Consider the following 18,317-nt stretch of genomic DNA (forward strand, 5'->3'; position numbering starts at 1 on the left):
TTCACCGTATTGTCTAGAATATTGTCTAGTGATCATCTTATGTCAGATTATGGAACACATATATGTATGTACTGAATGTGTGCGTAATGTTGTAGAAAATGACAGAGGCTGCTCTGCAATGTCGTCAGTTGGGCTGCACGGTCCCTAAGGCAGTGGTTCTCAAACATTCTCATGTCAAGGACCATCAAATTGATACGTATTAACCCCCCCCCCCCCCCATTGAATAGATTGTGTGCGAGGGACTTAGTTGTTGGATTAGATGAAGTACAGAATTCTTCAACTGTCTATACTGTACGTGGGGAGAGAGAAACCTATGATCTGAATAGTTATTTTTACACAGTAGCCTACATTCTCTCTTTGGATTACCTAGCTGGGGAAATTATAGTGAAGTTAATCACTTTCAACCTGGCCTTCCTATTTTGTGCATATCATAGATAAAATCGTTCAAAAATAGCAAATCTACAGTCTGAGCTCACAATGTGAGCTTGTACTGATGGTCGTGACGCATTGTGATGTTGTAGATCAGCTGTTTTAGCTATTTTGTAAATAGTGCTCAAATGGTTGAACGGTTCTTCGTTTTGCTGGGAACCCCCTGGAATCCCTCAAGGACCCCTGGGGGTCCCCAGACCCCACTTTGAGAACCACTGCCCTAAGCAACCAGGCAGGCAGGGGGAGGGGCCAGTAACATCAGTGCAGGGCCTTGTGATTAATGGACTGTACCATCTATCATATGGGGGATCTATTTCTGGTGCCAGGAGGGCTATGTTCTCAGGCATGTCAAATCGTTCTAAAATAAGAGCCTGGACCTGCACCTACTGTAGCTATGTTAATGTGGCGGACATATTTGAAATGTTCTAAGTAAGGGCTGGTATTTTATAATGCAATAAATCATGGTTAGTGAGCAGTTGTGATTGAGCTGTAGCACTGTATACATTTTCATTAGCTGAAATATGAATCATCAAGCCTCGTATTTCTTTCTCTCTCCTTGTCCGAGCTGACGTAAGCTTCCTTCCCGTCTCCCCATAGGCCTTCGAGGATGTGTACATTGAGCAGAGGAAGACCATCCGTGTCGTTCTGGAGTATGCAGACAGAGTGTTCACCTACATATTCATTTTGGAGATGTTGCTGAAATGGGTGGCCTACGGCTTTGTCAAGTACTTCACCAATGCCTGGTGCTGGCTCGACTTCTTCATTGTGGATGTAAGTCCTACTCCTGTGTCCTCTATCGTGTGTGTGTGTGTGTGTGTGTGTGTGTGTGTGTGCCTGTGTGTGTGTGTGTGCGTGTGTGCGTGCGTGAGTGCGTGCGTGCGTGCGTGCGTGCGTGCGTGCGTGCGTGCGTGCTTGTGGTAGTTTAGGGGTGACCAGTTCAACCACACCCTGGTACAACAGCAACACTACAGCAATCTATAAACCTTGAAGCACTTAACATCACATACCTGTAGTAGAGGAATACATGGTAAAAACATGATTCTTTTAGTGATAGATTATATATATTTTGGACTATATATTTATTTTAAAGGCACCCTTGCGTGTCCTACTGCATTGCAATGAAATAATAAATATGTGATACTATGAATACACAAACTTTTCGCATTAATTATTCTTATCATTTATAAATTGAATAATATTATTTAATATTATTTATTAAATAAGACGTATTATTAACAATTTGCATGTTCTATGCAGTTCCGTGCAACCCTAGCCTAGTGTTGTCCATTGGGTGTGGTTAGACTTGAGTGGTCACATACGTAGGTTAGAAAAATGAATAACTGCTTCAAGGTTTGCAAAAGGTGACAGGGCATACTGTTCACAAACAGCAAACAACAAAATGCTGCACTTTGCTTAATTATCCTGAAAACTGTATTTTACAAGACTCCACTACTATGTCTGTTTGTAGCAATGTGCTCTGTGCACATGTCCATGTCACCTTTTACAGACCCATCAAGCAATGGCCCTCCCCCCTTTCTACTTGATTTCTTGTCAGTCTGAGATGCTTGAATATGAAGGACAATTCTCTGTTTGTGAATATGGACACTGAGCCTTTGGTGTGCCACAAGCAAGGAATTGTGTACTGTAGTCTGTTTTCATATTGTGTGCCAATAGGAACCAGTTCCTAACGGTTTACAACAGGACTAGGACAGTTGATTCCAATTTGGACACACTGCTACTCAGGCATGGATGCCAGCACAAATTAGAATCAGCCAATCAATAACCATTAACCATGCTTATTGATTACGCACATATTCAAGTCATACTCAGTCCAGTGTGACTGGATGGTGTCAAAGATGTGTTGATGTCTAAAGATGTGTTTCTGACCTGATGTTTGATATGTGCCTTTGTCCTCTCTCCCTTTTTGTATGGCTCTGCTCCTTGTGTCAAATAAGTTTGGAAGGCCAGAACGGGGGATATTATTCCATCTGTATTTCAGCAGTTATGAACGTACCCATAATCTGGTTCATTCTGCTAAAAGGGATAATTCATTGGTATGATTATCAACTATCAACAAGACTATCTTTCATTTGATTTGATTTTCAGAGAGATTATCATATACTGCAATGGGCAAGAAATGTGTTTATTGAAAACAATTTCACAGTAAAGAGAGACAGTTGACAAGGGTGGGCAGTGGGGACATGCAACATTAGATTGCACTAGATTAACACGATAGTTACTGAGCAGGTGATTGGAAATAAAAAGGATTTCCCTGTTCTGGTCTTCCCCTTGAACTTACCACCTCTCTGCAGCATCCAACACCTCGGCCAAAACCTGTGAATGGACCCCCACTGATCTAGAAGTTAATGTGTTGATAACATTATGAGATCCTGCCAAAGTGACCCTTTATTAATATGGGAAAGCTATAGTAATCTTAACCACATTGCACTGAATGGATAATACAAATACTTCTCACTGCATGGATATTAACATTCATACATTTATGTAGATTGCAAGTATTTAATGCATAATAATTACTGTTGTGTACAGCATTATTATTATAATCATTGGATATGATAACCTTGCTCTTATTATTTGTTAAGGATAATGTGCTTGTAACTGTAACCACATCTAATCTCTCTCACATTTCCAAAATGCCTTTGAAAACTAGATGTACTGCGGTCTTAAAATGAGTTAATGCTCATCTGTTTAAATTGTTTTGGTATACTTAACCCCAATCTGAGAACCCATTCAATATATATATATTTTGTATTTTATTTAAATTTGTATCTCTGGGGCAAGCTCAATTCAATGCCTGAATATCAGGGTTGGCTGCGCCCATTTATTCTAATTTGCTTGCTTCCTGCTCAAGGGCCTTCCCGCTAGGAGAGCTCCATTCAGCTAAACAAGCGATCCTGCTGACAGATTTTCATTGCAAATTGAAAATCCGTCTTGAGAGTTTAGCGTAACCCTTATAGATATCCTCGTATCACATCCTATTGATCCTGCTAAGATTAATGATTGTTTGACCGTGACCCAATTTAATCGAGAAGAATGTGATCCCCCTCACCCCTTGCCCCCTGTCTCACACACACCAACCCTCCAGCCTCCATCCAGAGCCCCCCCCCCCCCCCCTCACCCCAAGTTGGAGGCACTGTACTGTACTGCAAGTGTGTTGTGAAACCAAACGCTTGGGACAAGTGCGGTGTGACTACATGTTTTCCCAAGCCGTCAATGTGGTTTACGAAGAGCATCCCCCCCTCCTCCCTCAATCCTGGTTTCAGCCCTTTCTTGAAAGTGTAACCTCAGGAATGTGGTGATGTTGTGCTGGGATGTTCAGACAGTAATGATGATGGTGGAGGGACAGGCGCCTGGCGGTAAGTTTGGTCCACAACCCCCCCCCTTTGAAAGAAGACGTTGTGCTCTATGAGTCTGGGTTGTGTCGTGCTGTGCTGTGCTGTGGGGTGACACCATGTTCATGGGCTCAGAAGGGGGACACACCATCATTATTACACCCGCCTGTGTTTCCTTCCCTCTCAGCGTGGTTGTGTACTGTACTGTATGTGCCATGTTTGTTTTGCCTGTCAACCTCATGCCCTTTTGAATTTCTGTTTTAGACATCTTCTGTTGTTCATTAGTTTTGTTTCTATCTGATATCCCAGTTTCTCATTTTTAGGGATGTTTTTCTATGAAGCCTGTGTTTATAAAACACTACAAAGCCACCTCTATCAAAATTTTTTCTGCCACACTGAGCCGATTATAATTCACTGCAACAGGTAAGCTGTAGCGCGTTATTCAGTGGCGTGCACAGACATTTTGAGGGGCAGGTGCTCAAGTAAATTATACCTTTTTTTGTTTACTTGGTCTGCTCTTTTTTCCCTCTGCACCTATACCTCTTTGCCAAAAATAGCCGATCTACAAGCCCACAACGCCTCGCAGCGCGAGGCGTTGTGAGCTTGTAGATCTGCTATTTTTGGCTAAAGTTCTCCTCAGAAAAGGGATGCTAGGTTTCGAGTGGTTATGGTAAAAAGAAAAATCATATCACATAAATATTTGGCGGACCCCCTGTAGTAACTCTGAGGACCCCCTAGGGGTCCCGGACCCCCTGTTGAAGACCCCCTGCTGTAAACTGAAAAAAGGGCACTTCTGGTCAAGAGGGCAAAGGGCTGTTGCTCTAGCACCACCTAGAGTCTATCTGTGCACGTCCCTGGTGTTATTAGTCTTGCTACCCAGGTTAGCAAGACCAACTACACACTGTTACAATGTATTAGAGCTGGTCAGCTGGACTAGTGTCGGGTAGGAAGCATAACCAGGCCTGTATAGTGAATGAAACGGTGGGTTGAGATTTCATGAACCCAGTTATTTTTCTAGTGGTCGTACTCCTGCATGCTTCTGTGGAGCACATTGAAACTGGCGCTCAGGGCAGGATATGTCGGACTGAATTGGTCAATTGGTCTTCCTTAGTGTTTTACAAACACAGACTAAATAGAAAGTGTTGAATTAAACATATGTTTTGTCGTATAAATTATTAACATTCGGCAGGAAAATACAGTCAAAAAAGTGTGTAATAGCAATAGTAATTAAACAGAATGAAATAGGTTGAACGCAAGCCTTTTTTGCCATTATTAAAGTAATGAATCAGGCTTTGAATCAGCAAAATAATATCTATTTGTTTATATTATTGTAATTACTCTATATTATTAGTTATCTGATTAAAAATATCAACACAAAGAAAATGGTTAAGTAATTCTATACTCAGTTGCTGGAGCGTCGATCCACAGCCATGTGAGAGTGGAGTGAGGCTAATGGCAACCATCCTCCATCCATCTTTCATTTTCACTAGATTTCTGTCATTGTTTTCTGTGTGTTTTTTTTTCTTTTCCCTTTGGTTTTCAGTTCCATTCAGTTTCTGTTTGGTTTGTGCCGTCATCATCCTGGGATCACAGCCCCAGATGTCACTGGCCTTGCCTTGCAGAGCTCTGTGAGATGGATGCTGAGACACTGAGACCACTACCACAGCCACCCCACCTATGGGGGGGCTCTCCAAAGGGTCAGGCTAAAGGTGAAAACTACCCCAGACCCCAGACTACTTGTACTGTAGTTATAAAAAGGCAAAATCTTTATTTTACTTCCTCCCTGGAAGGTTCATGTAGCCCAGCTTGCTGCCAATTTGTTCATGACAGCTTCTTATTGAGTTCCAAATGGAATATGTTCCAATAAGTGTTCCATTAAATATAGAGTAAATCCGAATATAGGTTATGTCCAGGACATCCTGGACAAAAAGAACAAAGTTGAGAGTAAAGCCGGTAGAAGCCCAAATTCGAGGCAAACTGTCAACGCTGTGATTAGCCATGGTCAAATTTGCTGGCTTATTAAATCAGTGAAAGTTATTGTAAATGTTGAAGATGGCATCAGTCAAAATGAAGATTTTGCCTGTTAGAATCCTCCCACGTGACTCCGGTAAGCTTTGGATGTTGTGTATTTCCTGCGGTGAGTTTTGAGCGGATGGTGTTGGTGGCTAGTTGGAGGTGCTTTCACATGTGTTCACTGTTGATATTTACCTTATTCTTAAGGAACTGGTGCTCCCCCTTCCTCTGTCCTGCCAGTTTCCAGTCAGCAAACAGCAGTTGCAGAAACATAAGAAAGGTCTGTCTGGGCGGGGCATCAGATTAGGATTTCTGTCATGTTTGCACTCATCAAAATTGTGAGCTCATATAATTGATCTCTTGTGAGCCTACTGACTCCTATTCACTAGTAGGCCATCTTGAAAAGTCCACATTCAGCTTTCTCAAGGTGATCATCAAGACTGTTGAACAGTTCCCGGGTAACTGACACTCTAGTCTACTCACGTGGACCATATGTAAGTACAGCTTAATGACCACTCTCCCATTTCCTCCTTTGTCAATGAGGCAATGCTGTACATGTGTTTAGATTAGCTCCGCTGCATGGCCCTGGTGTCCAGGGCCTGGACTATTAGGAGCCCCACGTTATTACTAAACCATAAATCATGCTATTTTGCCTGAATTCATGTTCCTTTATATAATAAGGTTGATCAATTTATGATTATTCTGCACCTTAAAATTCATAGCAGATGTTGGTTTTTGCAACTTTCAACATCAACAATCCTGAAATTACTTCACCGAAGCCTTTTAACATGCCCAGTTTCCTCACCAGTGGCAATGCCTCATGGAGTTTTCTTTGGCTTCAGCATGGTTATCAAATATTTTCACATCAAAGACCCCCAAATGTACATGTATTTTGCCGTGGACCCCCATTAGAATTTTTTTTTTGTGCCAGGGACCCGCATAAAAGATTCTACAATCTCACAGTGCATCGCTATGCATTGTGAGCATGTATATCAGCTATTTTTTAATTGCCAAAAAATAAAATATGGCTTAAGTGTTTAAACTGATCCTCATTTTTCTGGGGACCCCCTGGCACCCCCTCAAGGAACCCATATTTTGAGGTCCTTGCCACCCACTACCTTGGTGAAAGAAAGTGGGAAGGGGTTTGCACCTGTTCCTTTGAGGTTGTGTGGTGTTATTGTGTGGCGTGTAACTCTACTGTACCCGCTGTGTATTTCTGTCCTTCCAGTGCCGTCCGGTGCTAATAACAGTAGCTGATCTGCCCTTAACATCCATCCTATTTATGTATTGTGTGGTTCATGTGACTGTGGCTCTCCTATTTGATCCTAAATTAGGTGTAAAACATTTATGTGCTGTGTAAAAAAAGAAAGAAAGAAAGACAATGACACAATTGTACATGTTTACCTGTATTCTTTCTCTTAGGTTCCATTAGTTTGTCTGTCTTAAATTGTATGGGATTTTATGCCTCAGCCCAAGAGCGACACGGAGAGACAGTGTTAGAGGGGCAAGGGTAAGGCTCTCAAGTCTGTTGGGTTTTTATCAACTTCTACAGGATAACCTCTCTCCTTTCCCCTCTCCCTCCCCAATTACCACTCCCCCTCTTCTTCTTTACCTTCTTCGCCCTGCAAACCACCAAGTCCCTTCGCTTGTACTGTATCTGTACTAAATCTTGTAGCACATGTTGTGCCAAATTTACCCTCTGTATGAGTTTTATGTCTCTCTCTCCTCTCTTTCTCTCTTTCTCTCTCTCTAAACCATACGTTTCTTTGCAGGTACAAAGGACTTAACATCTCGTCAACTGCCCTAAAATAACAGACAAACAAACCCTCCAACCTATTGCTACTAAAACACTACGCACATTAAACCTATACTAAACATTGACCGTCTCTCAGTGTATACACATGTATAAATGCAATGTTATGCATGTATATACATGCATAGATTTATGTGTGTATGTTAAGCAACTCTCCGCCAATGCCAGGGCCATCTCTCTCTTTAGTGAATATTCTCACTTCTAACAGTTTGGAACCTCTTTTGCTTCTCTGTTTTTGTGTAGGTGTCTATAGTCAGCCTTGTAGCTAATGCGCTGGGCTACTCCGATCTAGGGCCCATTAAATCACTCAGGACACTAAGGGCCTTGAGACCCCTCAGGGCCTTGTCGCGTTTTGAAGGGATGAGGGTAAGATCCAAAGCTAAGCAGCTGATCCTTCCGCATGCCCATTCAACAGTTTATAAAGCATGCTAGAACTGAACCAGGAAAAAGAACAAAAGAACCAATCTGAGAGAACAGAAATTCCAAAATCATATATTGGGGGATTTATAAAAAAAAAGGGGGAGAAATAACTACAATTCAGAAGCCACTTTTCTAGGCACAATCCTGTTCCATTCCTTTTGTTAGAACTAAAGAACAAGTCATGATGCAGCTGAGAGATTTGAGTTAAAATAACAGTTCTAATCACTCTCTCAACAACCTATATGTTATGTTTCAATTGAAATCAAAAATATGAATTGATTTGTTTCATGACAAAAATTAAACCACAAAAAATATTATATTTCACAAAGCTGCCTCATCACATAACAGATCACTTAAAAGTCAAGCTACATCATCTTCTTGATTTATTTGTTTCGACTGGCTGTAAGTATAGTGAATGCAAAATTGTTCAATGCTATCCAAGTCAGACTTACATGCCATTTCACAGAGCATTTGAACCACAAATTGGCTGCTCATTTGGCCTGATTCTCAACCACTGCTTTTAAATTGAACCCGCCACATGCCCCCTAACCCCCCTTAACCCCCCCCCCCCCTTCAGCTCACACCATCCCTCAATGCATTTGGCACAGAGAACAACCAGTAGGAACCAGGTAACAGGAGCATGCCAATACCTCTGCCCCCCCACCAGTCACACCAAAGCTTTTACGAGGAATCTGCAATTTATAGATTCTGTGTTTTACAGAACTTTATTTCGTTTTAACCATCTTGTTTTTACTATGTAGACCTCTGATTGGCCCTCTCTGTGACTGGTGGTTGTGATAGGTTGCACCTGGTTGTTGTCACCTGTAGTCTCTCCTTTCTCTCTCTCTCTCTCTCTCTCTCTCTCTCTCTCTCTCTCTCTCTCTCTCTCTCTCTCTCTCTCTCCCCCCCGTCAAATCTCTTGATCATTCTTTCCCGATGTCACTTGACCTCACTTTCTCTCTCCTTGGACTGGTTGCTTTGTCTTCTAGTTTAAGCTTCCCGTCCCCTCACCTCCTCTTCAGATCTTTATGTGCAGCATTGTACAACGCCCCCCCCCACCCCTCTCCCCTCCCCCTTCGTACTCCTCCTCCACTGCTCACTCCATCTCGACCCAGTTCTGCTGGGCCGGACCACTGGAGTGTCACCACACACACTCTCTGTCCTGCTTGTCCAGGATCTATTTGCATCAGGGACTGAGACAGAATCCACATACTCACGCTGTTGTGGGTTTGGGAGGAATATATTTGTTAAGCTTCTGCCACAGTCAGCACTTTGGCTCACTGGCTGCTCCGCTAACAGTCCATTCTAGAGCTATGCCCAGTCAGGCAATGTAAATTATACAAAAGTACTGTGGTGTTGTACTTGTTTTGGAATTTGTCTCTATTTGAACATAGTCCAAATATGTCATTTAGAATAGTTTTTCCATTTATTTCCTAGCCTTGAGGCAGAAGCTTAGAAAATATGCTAGGCTGCCATTTCACACAACAAGGCATTATTGCTCTCATGTCATGGCACCACACGGAGCATACAGCAGGGCCTGGCCTTTTGTTGCCTTCCATTCCCACAGGAAGTGAAACTGGGAGGCAACACTGGGCATAGTGGAGCTCTGTCTTAGTGGATTGGGTCTTGGTAGGCATTGTTCTAGAATGTTGACTTGCAACTGCAGCGTTCGGACAACACTTTCTGTCTTAGCCAGATCAAATGTCTCCCTATATACATGTCCCAAAAATGACAGACCAGCATGTGAAGAAGACAGGTGCCAAACACCTCAGTTACCCAGAGGGTCAATTGATCATCCATTTAAAATTCCATGAAGCTAAATCTTATTCATCTCATAGTAGATGTCCAGCATCCTAAAATGTGATGCCGTTGCATATGAGCATTCTATAGTTAGTAATATTTTAATGAATGATTTGGTTTCCTCCATTTATTTCACTATTTTTCCTTCTTTTTTTTACCTAAGAATTAAAAAGCAAAAACAAACAAACAAACAAAGACACACACTGTCATTTTTGGGGTTGGTAAATCATGGAACATTTATTTTAACAGAATGTGATCGTGAAATGCCAATGCCCCTATGAATGACTGTGTTCATTGGGTGTATGTGGTATGAGAGATGAGGGTGGCCCAGTAATTCAAGTGATAGAAACATTAATTTAATCCTCCCGTATCAATTTCTTACTACAATGTCTATATGTTCATTGAATGTTTTGTCATTTTGTTTGAACTGAAAATGGAAATTTGAGCTCAAAGCAATACATAAATGAATAGGGAACTACCTGAATGGAGAGATGGCACCACATGAAAGAGATTCTGGAGAGATAGAATGGTGAGAACCCTTTGCATCCCTGCTGACTTGAGTTGTCTTGCACAGTGGAATGCAGAAGCCAATGCAACTCTACATCCGAGCTGTGCAGCTTCAGTTGAACACATTGCACTGCTTAACATGCAATGATCGCAGGCTGTTCTGACAATGTACTTTTTTCTTACAAGCACATTTTGGGGCATTTTGATGATTTATTTTTTAGACAGGAGAGTTTTTTTATAGAGACAGTAAACCAAGGGCAGAGAGAGTAGAGACATGCAAGACAAGACCAGGAGTCGGATTCGAACTCTGGTCCTCGCTGTCACAGTACATGGTGGCACATGGTCTGTGCACTAATTGGCTGAGTCACCAGGCACCCCTCTGCCAATGTGCTTTGCTCTCTCTTCCTCTTATGCTGTTTCTTTCCTACATTTTGAATGATGCATTGTAAAAAAATATATTAAAAAAAGACACAATCTCTAGCATCCTTGTGCCTGTCTTTTTAACTAGCTTGTTTTTATTTGCAACCAAACCCTTTAAAAACTTCATGAGAAATGCCTTTTCTTTACAACTATTATTTAGTTACCGAAGAGGTTAGTATTCATATGGCCTTTGGATATCTACTCTGAGATATGTATCAGATACTGAACCCATAAACGAATATAAGATTCACATTTCCAGACCCACAAGCAAATATCTTTTCAGCCAGTATCTCTTTATGTCTCTCTATCCATACATTCTCTATTTATTTATTCATTGATTTGAGCAGTTCTTGAGATTGCACAACAATGCCATGTAACACGCATGTACTATCTAATTGCCGATGCACATTATGCACTTTTGAAAGCCATTTTCCCTCTTTCTGAGAATGCATTCCACAAAGCATGGCCCAATTATTTTTTCAAATACTATGAATTTTTGAGAGCAATGCAGTAGTTACCTCAGCTAGAGCGAGCAGCCATTCTCTCAGCAAGTGCAGAGGATTTCCTGACAGTGAAGTGGGAGGTTCAGCCAGAAGCCCGATTCATAGCAGACCTACAAGTGCACAACGCGTCGTGAATTCAACGCGTTGTGAGCTTCTAGGTATGCTATTCAATGTGTGCGATGCTGCCGTGCCGTGCATTCGGAACACATGATGCTGTACAGCTCTACTTCATTAGAAGCATTTTACATATTTTATATATTTTGTTATTATTTTTGATAAATATTTTTGCACAATGCCTTTCAGTGTCTTAAAGTAGTTGTTCACCCCCAAAAAAATCTTATTTTCTATCAATTACACACCCCATGAAGCCTTGAATTTATGGAGATTCTTTTTGTTTTTGTCGCAATCCGAAGCCAATAATTTGGGTCATCGGTCAGTAGGAGACATCAAATTATTGGCTTAGGAATGCGACAAAAACGTCTCTAAATTCAAGGCTTCATGGGGTGCGCAACTGATAGAAAATAATGAATAGTCATTTTTGGGGTGAACTACTCCTTAAAGGACACAACTTTATATTTTTCTAAAGATTCATGATCCGTGTCTTGGGGACAGCCCAGCCATTTTCTGTTGGTGTATTGCATGTGACTGCCAGAAATGCTGTACTTTCCACGCACAGTGAGTGAATTTAGCATTTCACCTCAGAATCAGTTGGCGAAAGTCTCTGACACGCTGAGAGAATCCCTGCTGTAGCGCTCCTCCCTGTCTGTCCATCTGTCTGTAATGAGGAGGGAATATGGCTCCACAAATGAGTGTGCAAGACATGCATGCCCAGCTGTATGCCTGAGAGCTGCTGGTCAGCCTTAGTGAGACATCCACTATGCGCTCAGCTTATTACTATTGCTATTATGAGTTTATGGGAGGTGGGAGGGCTAGGGAAGCTTAGAATCCTTTGGGGGGGGGGGCGGGGGGTATGCTATAAGTGATACTGTTGACTGCTCAATGTTTGATTTAGGTTAGTTTATATAAGGGCCTGTAAGACTGGGAGGATTTTGATTGTGAGGGAAGTGGGGTGGCTTGAGTGAACACTGCATTGTGCTATGGCAAACACTCGAATTTGAGTTACTTCATGACATTGTAAGTTGTACCGTATAACAATAACTTACAGGATAATGGTGTGCCAACATGTGTGCATGGGTGCGTGAGTGTGGTGTGCCTACAGTATGCGCGTGTGTGCATACAAGTCTGCATGTGTACATATGTTTGTGAAGGAGTGAACGTGTGTTTGAGCATCCCTTAAGCCATTCTATCCGCATGCATCATCAGATCAAAGAGCGTCTCAGAGTCACATCAGTGCTGCTCTAATTAGAATGGGACTGATACAGCTCTTCCACCTCCTAATCTAACACACTTCAGTACGCAGTAAAACCTCTCAGTGTTCATTTAACTCTGAAAGTGTACAAATGTACGGGTCCATTACATTTGTAGACTTTCAGAGTTAAAGGTGCTCTAAGTGATTTTTTTTTTAATCAAAGCAAAGTGAGTTTGTTCTGTAACTGGGGTCTCCCCGTCTCTCCAGCTTAATTTAACAAGAGTATACATTTTCAGGTGAGACAACAATTTCATCCAATCATGAGAGAGAACCCATTTATGACCTTCAAATGTATAGAGGTCCAATCCAGCTCAAATTTTGTCTGCTCATTTGTTTTGTTTCATCACTTTGAATTTCACTTGTTTATCCTGTATCCTGTATGAGTTGGATGAAAATGGTATCCCAACCTGAAAATGTATTTTCTGTTTAAGATCTGGAGAGACTGGGAGACCCCCTTTTACTGAACAAACACTCTATAGCAATGATTAATATATGAATATAGGGCACTTTAACACTTATTTGAACAAAAATAATTTATAGCACCTTTAAATTAACACTTTTGTTTGTATATGCACGGTCCAGTGGTGTGTAGTACTTGTTTTTCTACTCAATATGGCAGTAGAAAACAGTCATACTGGTGAATTTCACCATCGCAGAAACAGCATGAGCAAAACTACATGGGATTTACCATTTGTTAGTACTAGTATTAAGTGTAATGCCATAGCAGTATGCAGTGTTTGTTGATAGGGAGCTGGTTGCACTGCATTTGTTTCCTTGTTCTCACACGTGTCATATCCTGTCTTCCTTGGTCTAGGTGGTAGTCAACGCCTTGGTGGGTGCCATCCCTTCCATTATGAATGTGTTGCTGGTGTGCCTCATCTTTTGGCTGATTTTCAGTATCATGGGGGTCAACATGTTTGCGGGCAAGTACTACTATTGTTTCAATGAGACGTCCGAGCAGTACTTTGAAGTGGACGTGGTGAACAACAAGACCGAGTGTCTCGCCCTCATGAGTCAAAACTATACCGAGGTCAGGTGGAAGAATGTCAAGATCAACTTTGACAATGTGGGCTCCGGCTACCTGGCTTTGCTGCAAGTGGTGAGAGTGTCCCTCCATCCTCTCTCTCTCTCTTTCTCTCTCTCGCTCTCTCTCTCTCTCGGTTTATCTCACCTGTTAATTGGGATTCTGTTTTTTTAAAACCATTTTTAACATTCTCTGTTATTCGCTTTTTGTGCATCACCTAAAACATGTGCGTCACGAAATGCATTATTCTTGCTTTTCCGTCCATTTGCTTTAACAGTTTTACAGCCTCTCTATGTACTTTCCATGATTGCGTTTCTCTTCACTTCATTTCCGTGTTTGTTTCCATGCACACGCTCCTCCACAGGTAACACATTGGTGTCATTCTGAGTTTGAGTTTTATTTTACCACTTTGAAAATATCACCTAAACTATATGTAATTAAGTAAAATACATTAACTTTGGGGTGTTGAGTGTTGAACTTACAAAGGTGCACTTAATCGTCTCTCTGTTTTCAAAGGCCACATTCAAAGGCTGGATGGACATTATGTATGCTGCAGTGGATTCCAGAAAGGTACATATCCTTCAATAATGATCAGAATGCTTATCTTTCAATATATTTCAGGCACTTGCCTACAGTCATTAAAAGTAAGGTGTGATAAAAGTCTTAATTAAATGTTTACTGATGAAATGTATAAATCCCACTTCTTACACCATGCCTGTCTTCCAGGTGGAGGACCAGCCCATCTATGAAGATAACATCTACATGTACATCTACTTCGTCATCTTCATCATTTTCGGGTCCTTTTTCACCCTCAACCTCTTCATTGGTGTGATCATTGACAACTTTAACCAACAGAAGAAAAAGATACGGCTCCTTTCTGACTCTCTTTACTACATGCTTCTATGTAGTGCAAGGAACCGAATAGAACATGGCGTCACTTCTCCATTGAACTCAATGGACGCGGCCTTCCTGTTCTTTTCTGTTGCCCTATTACTTTGAATGGTGTCCTTAAGCTCGATATACAGTGGCCATTTGACCGTGTCAAAATATGATTGTAACCAAATGTTTGTGTGTCCCTATACTTTGGGGGTCAGGATATCTTCATGACGGAAGAACAGAAGAAGTACTACAACGCCATGAAGAAACTGGGTTCTAAAAAGCCCCAAAAACCCATTCCTCGACCACAGGTACATTTTCTTTTCCACAATGGTGGCTGTTGAAGCCTTTAATCGCGGCAATAAAGATGCATAACGTAATGTTGGTTCATTCAATAGATAGCTTTTTGTTTGAAACTATCAAACTTCACATATTTGTATCTCTTTGTGCCATTGATATGATGATCTGTGTGCCATACCGTTTTCTCTTCTCCTCCCCCCAGAACCTGATCCAGGGCATGGTGTTTGACTTTGTCACACAGCAAGTCTTTGACATCTCCATCATGATCCTCATCTGCCTTAATATGGTTACCATGATGGTGGAAACAGACGACCAGTCGGATGAGGCGGAGATGGTCCTATACTGGGTCAACTTCATCTTCATCGTGGTCTTCACCACAGAGTTTGTGTTGAAGCTCTTTGCACTGCGGCACTACTACTTTGCCAACGGATGGAACGTCTTTGATGTGGTTGTGGTCATCCTGTCCATCGTTGGTGAGTGAGGCAGGAGGAAGTTTAGGATTAGTTGGGGGAGTTTGACTCATGTTCCTCTACATAATTTATTGTAGATTAAAATGTTCACACAGGAGATATCTTGCTCAAAAGCACACATTTCTAACTTTCTTTTCTTTTCTTTTCTTTTCTTTTCTTTTCTTTTCTTTTCCCTCAGGTATGTTCCTGGCTGATATTATTGAGAAGTACTTTGTGTCGCCAACCCTGTTCAGGGTGATCAGGTTGGCTCGAATCGGCCGTATCCTGCGTCTAATTAAAGGAGCCAAGGGTATCCGAACTTTGCTCTTTGCCCTGATGATGTCACTGCCAGCCCTTTTTAACATTGGCCTCCTACTCTTCCTTGTCATGTTTATCTTCTCCATCTTTGGCATGTCTAACTTTGGCTATGTTAAACATGGAGCGGGCATCGACGACATGTACAACTTCGAGACCTTCGGCAACAGTATGATTTGCCTGTTCATGATCACCACATCAGCTGGCTGGGACGGCCTTCTGCTGCCCATCCTCAACTACCCACCAGACTGCGACCCCAAACTCGAGAACCCTGGCACCACAGTAAAAGGTGATTGTGGCAACCCGTCAGTGGGCATCTTCTTCTTCGTCATGTACATCATCATTTCTTTCCTCATTGTGGTCAACATGTACATCGCCATTATCTTGGAGAACTTCAGTGTTGCCACAGAGGAGAGCACAGATCCGCTCAGTGAGGATGACTTTGAGACCTTCTACGAGATCTGGGAGAAGTTCGACCCTACTGCCTCCCAGTTCGTCACCTTTGCCAAGTTGTCAGATTTCGCAGACACTCTAGAGCACCCATTGCGCGTGCCCAAACCCAACACCATTGAACTGATCGCCATGGACATGCCCATGGTGAGTGGCGATCGCATTCACTGCCTGGACATCTTGTTTGCCTTCACCAAGCGTGTGCTGGGTGACAGCGGTGAGCTGGACATGTTGAGGACGCAGATGGAAGAGCGTTTCGTGCAGGCCAACCCGTCTAAAGTATCTTATGAGCCTATAACCACAACACTGCGCCGTAAACAGGAGGACGTCTCTGCCAGGATCATCCAGGGCGCCTACCGTAGACACCTTATCCGACGTGGAATCATCTTCAGACGGTTCCCCTTCTCCAACAATAAGCTTGAAAATGGCAGGACCAACCAAGAGAAGAAAGAGAGCACACCGTCCACAGCCTCTCTCCCTTCTTATGACAGTGTTACCAAACCTGACAAGGAGAAACAAGAGGAGAACGAGGAGAAGGCGGCGAGGAAAGAGAAGGATAGAAACCAAAAAGATGAGCGGGAATCCAAGTGTTAGTGGGTTCACTGACTTGTCATAATTCCAATAAAGACAATAGTGAGAAGACTCTGAGCCCAAGCCCCAACAAATGTAAAAACAAATTGATAATTTCTCGTGAGGAAACGACAAAAAAACACAAAATTAAATGTTTACAGACTCACACAGGTCTGAGGCAACATGGTTTCTTATGTCGACAAGGACAACCAAACCAAACACAATCAGTTTACCATGGAGGTTCACTGCATAGTGACCAAGTTCTTAGAACTGAAGAACAACCACAAGAAACAAATAACTTAAACGTGTGCTGGCCAATGACACACACACATTTTTGGGGACCAACTGCCAAGGGACAGAAATCTCTGCTAGACAATTGGAAAAATGCTATATCTCTGCCACCACCAAGTGTGGACCCTCGAATCAACGGCCCTCTAGGGGACTGGATCGTGGCTTGACAGATCTCACTAGAACTGTGTTAGCAGTCTGATGGAGGCTCTGTAACTTTTGAGTTTACTGTCCTTATCAAGGAGAAAACACAATAGTCAACCAAGCAAGGTTAGTCGGAATGGAAACACATAGAGTGTGAGCGAGAGAGAGAGAAAGGGGGGAAGGTGGGGGGGTAAGCCTAGAACAGTAGACAAGAGAGTTTATTTTTTTGTTTGTTTGTGCCGAGTATACTTTATGTCTTTATGTTATTTGAGCAGCAAAAAAAGATAACATTTAGCCCATGTCACTCGTCCCTTCATCTCCTCTTTGTTATACTGACATTGAAAAATACATTTTCTACATGGACTTTCACACTGACTGGCTAGAAGTCATTACTCATTGTTCTGACTTGGGCTGAAGGGAACTCGTTCAGATAAATAATAATTAGTGTGCTCGTTCAATGCATAGAAATTACTTGCATGAAGGCATGTTTTGATCAGGAACCATGCATGAGTAATCATAGTCCACAAGACACTAATTTTAAAACCACTGCAGTGGCTTGACCATAAGTTTGAGGCTGTCCACTGGGGGAAATTAAGAGAACTATAACTGGAAAATGATGATTATGGAAAATGATATGATACATATAGTATATAGCATATTGGGGGAATGATAGTAATATGATCCTGCCCTTCACTACTTTAGTTTTTCAACTGGCAGCCCATCATCAGAACTATAGGTGAATGGAGGATGTAAGCACTGAGAGGGCTTGCTCTATTGGAGCACATTGAAAGCGTGTTTTTTTGCTGCTCTGAATACAAAATGTATAAAAAGGTGTATTGGAATATCCCTGCACTGGGATGCACAGATTTAGAGAGCTATTTAAATCTGGGGCTTACGTCTCTTTTACTCACGTGTATACAGCCATTCCCCTTCCCTGTGGTCCCCTGTGTTGAGCTTAAATGTTGATAGAAATTCTGATGCTTACATTTTTGGACAGTGAGCAGACAGCAGTGAGTGACGGGTGAGGGAGGTTTTTGATATTTTAGAGAACTTAAAATGCTGATTTAAGTCCACTTATCGGATGCTGTTATTTTTAAACCGATTCTATTCCAAACAATTCCTCTTTTGTCCTCTGTCAGTTGTCCCCATTGAGAGTTTCAGTCATGTCTTAGATAGATAGTCTTTTTTCAGACGATGATGTCCTTCTTCTGATGTCCTTGTGATTCAGTCATTCTCAGAAGAGGCTATGAGCTGCGTGAGAGTGTGGCGTTGAC

At 42.1% G+C, this 18,317-nt stretch overlaps 1 protein-coding gene across 1 annotated transcript in view; it reads left to right on the plus strand.

The window, feature by feature from the left end:
* The window catches only part of scn8aa (sodium channel, voltage gated, type VIII, alpha subunit a), a gene marked incomplete at its 5' end in the record, with an annotated part of 53,692 nt that extends 35,638 nt beyond the window's left edge, over positions 1 to 18,054 (plus strand). The window contains 8 exons of the mRNA XM_084070438.1: positions 1,027 to 1,200; positions 7,852 to 7,974; positions 13,442 to 13,726; positions 14,168 to 14,221; positions 14,378 to 14,515; positions 14,734 to 14,838; positions 15,030 to 15,300; positions 15,476 to 18,054. Of these exons, the coding sequence (XP_083926564.1) occupies positions 1,027 to 1,200; positions 7,852 to 7,974; positions 13,442 to 13,726; positions 14,168 to 14,221; positions 14,378 to 14,515; positions 14,734 to 14,838; positions 15,030 to 15,300; positions 15,476 to 16,635 (2,310 nt within the window). The 3' untranslated portion in view covers positions 16,636 to 18,054. The remainder of the gene's footprint in view (positions 1 to 1,026; positions 1,201 to 7,851; positions 7,975 to 13,441; positions 13,727 to 14,167; positions 14,222 to 14,377; positions 14,516 to 14,733; positions 14,839 to 15,029; positions 15,301 to 15,475) is intronic.
* Positions 18,055 to 18,317: the final 263 nt, after the last annotated feature.

This window comes from Gymnoscopelus microlampas (genome assembly GCF_963454915.1).
Source record: "Gymnoscopelus microlampas genome assembly, chromosome: 10".
Taxonomy (NCBI): Eukaryota; Metazoa; Chordata; class Actinopteri; order Myctophiformes; family Myctophidae; genus Gymnoscopelus; species Gymnoscopelus microlampas.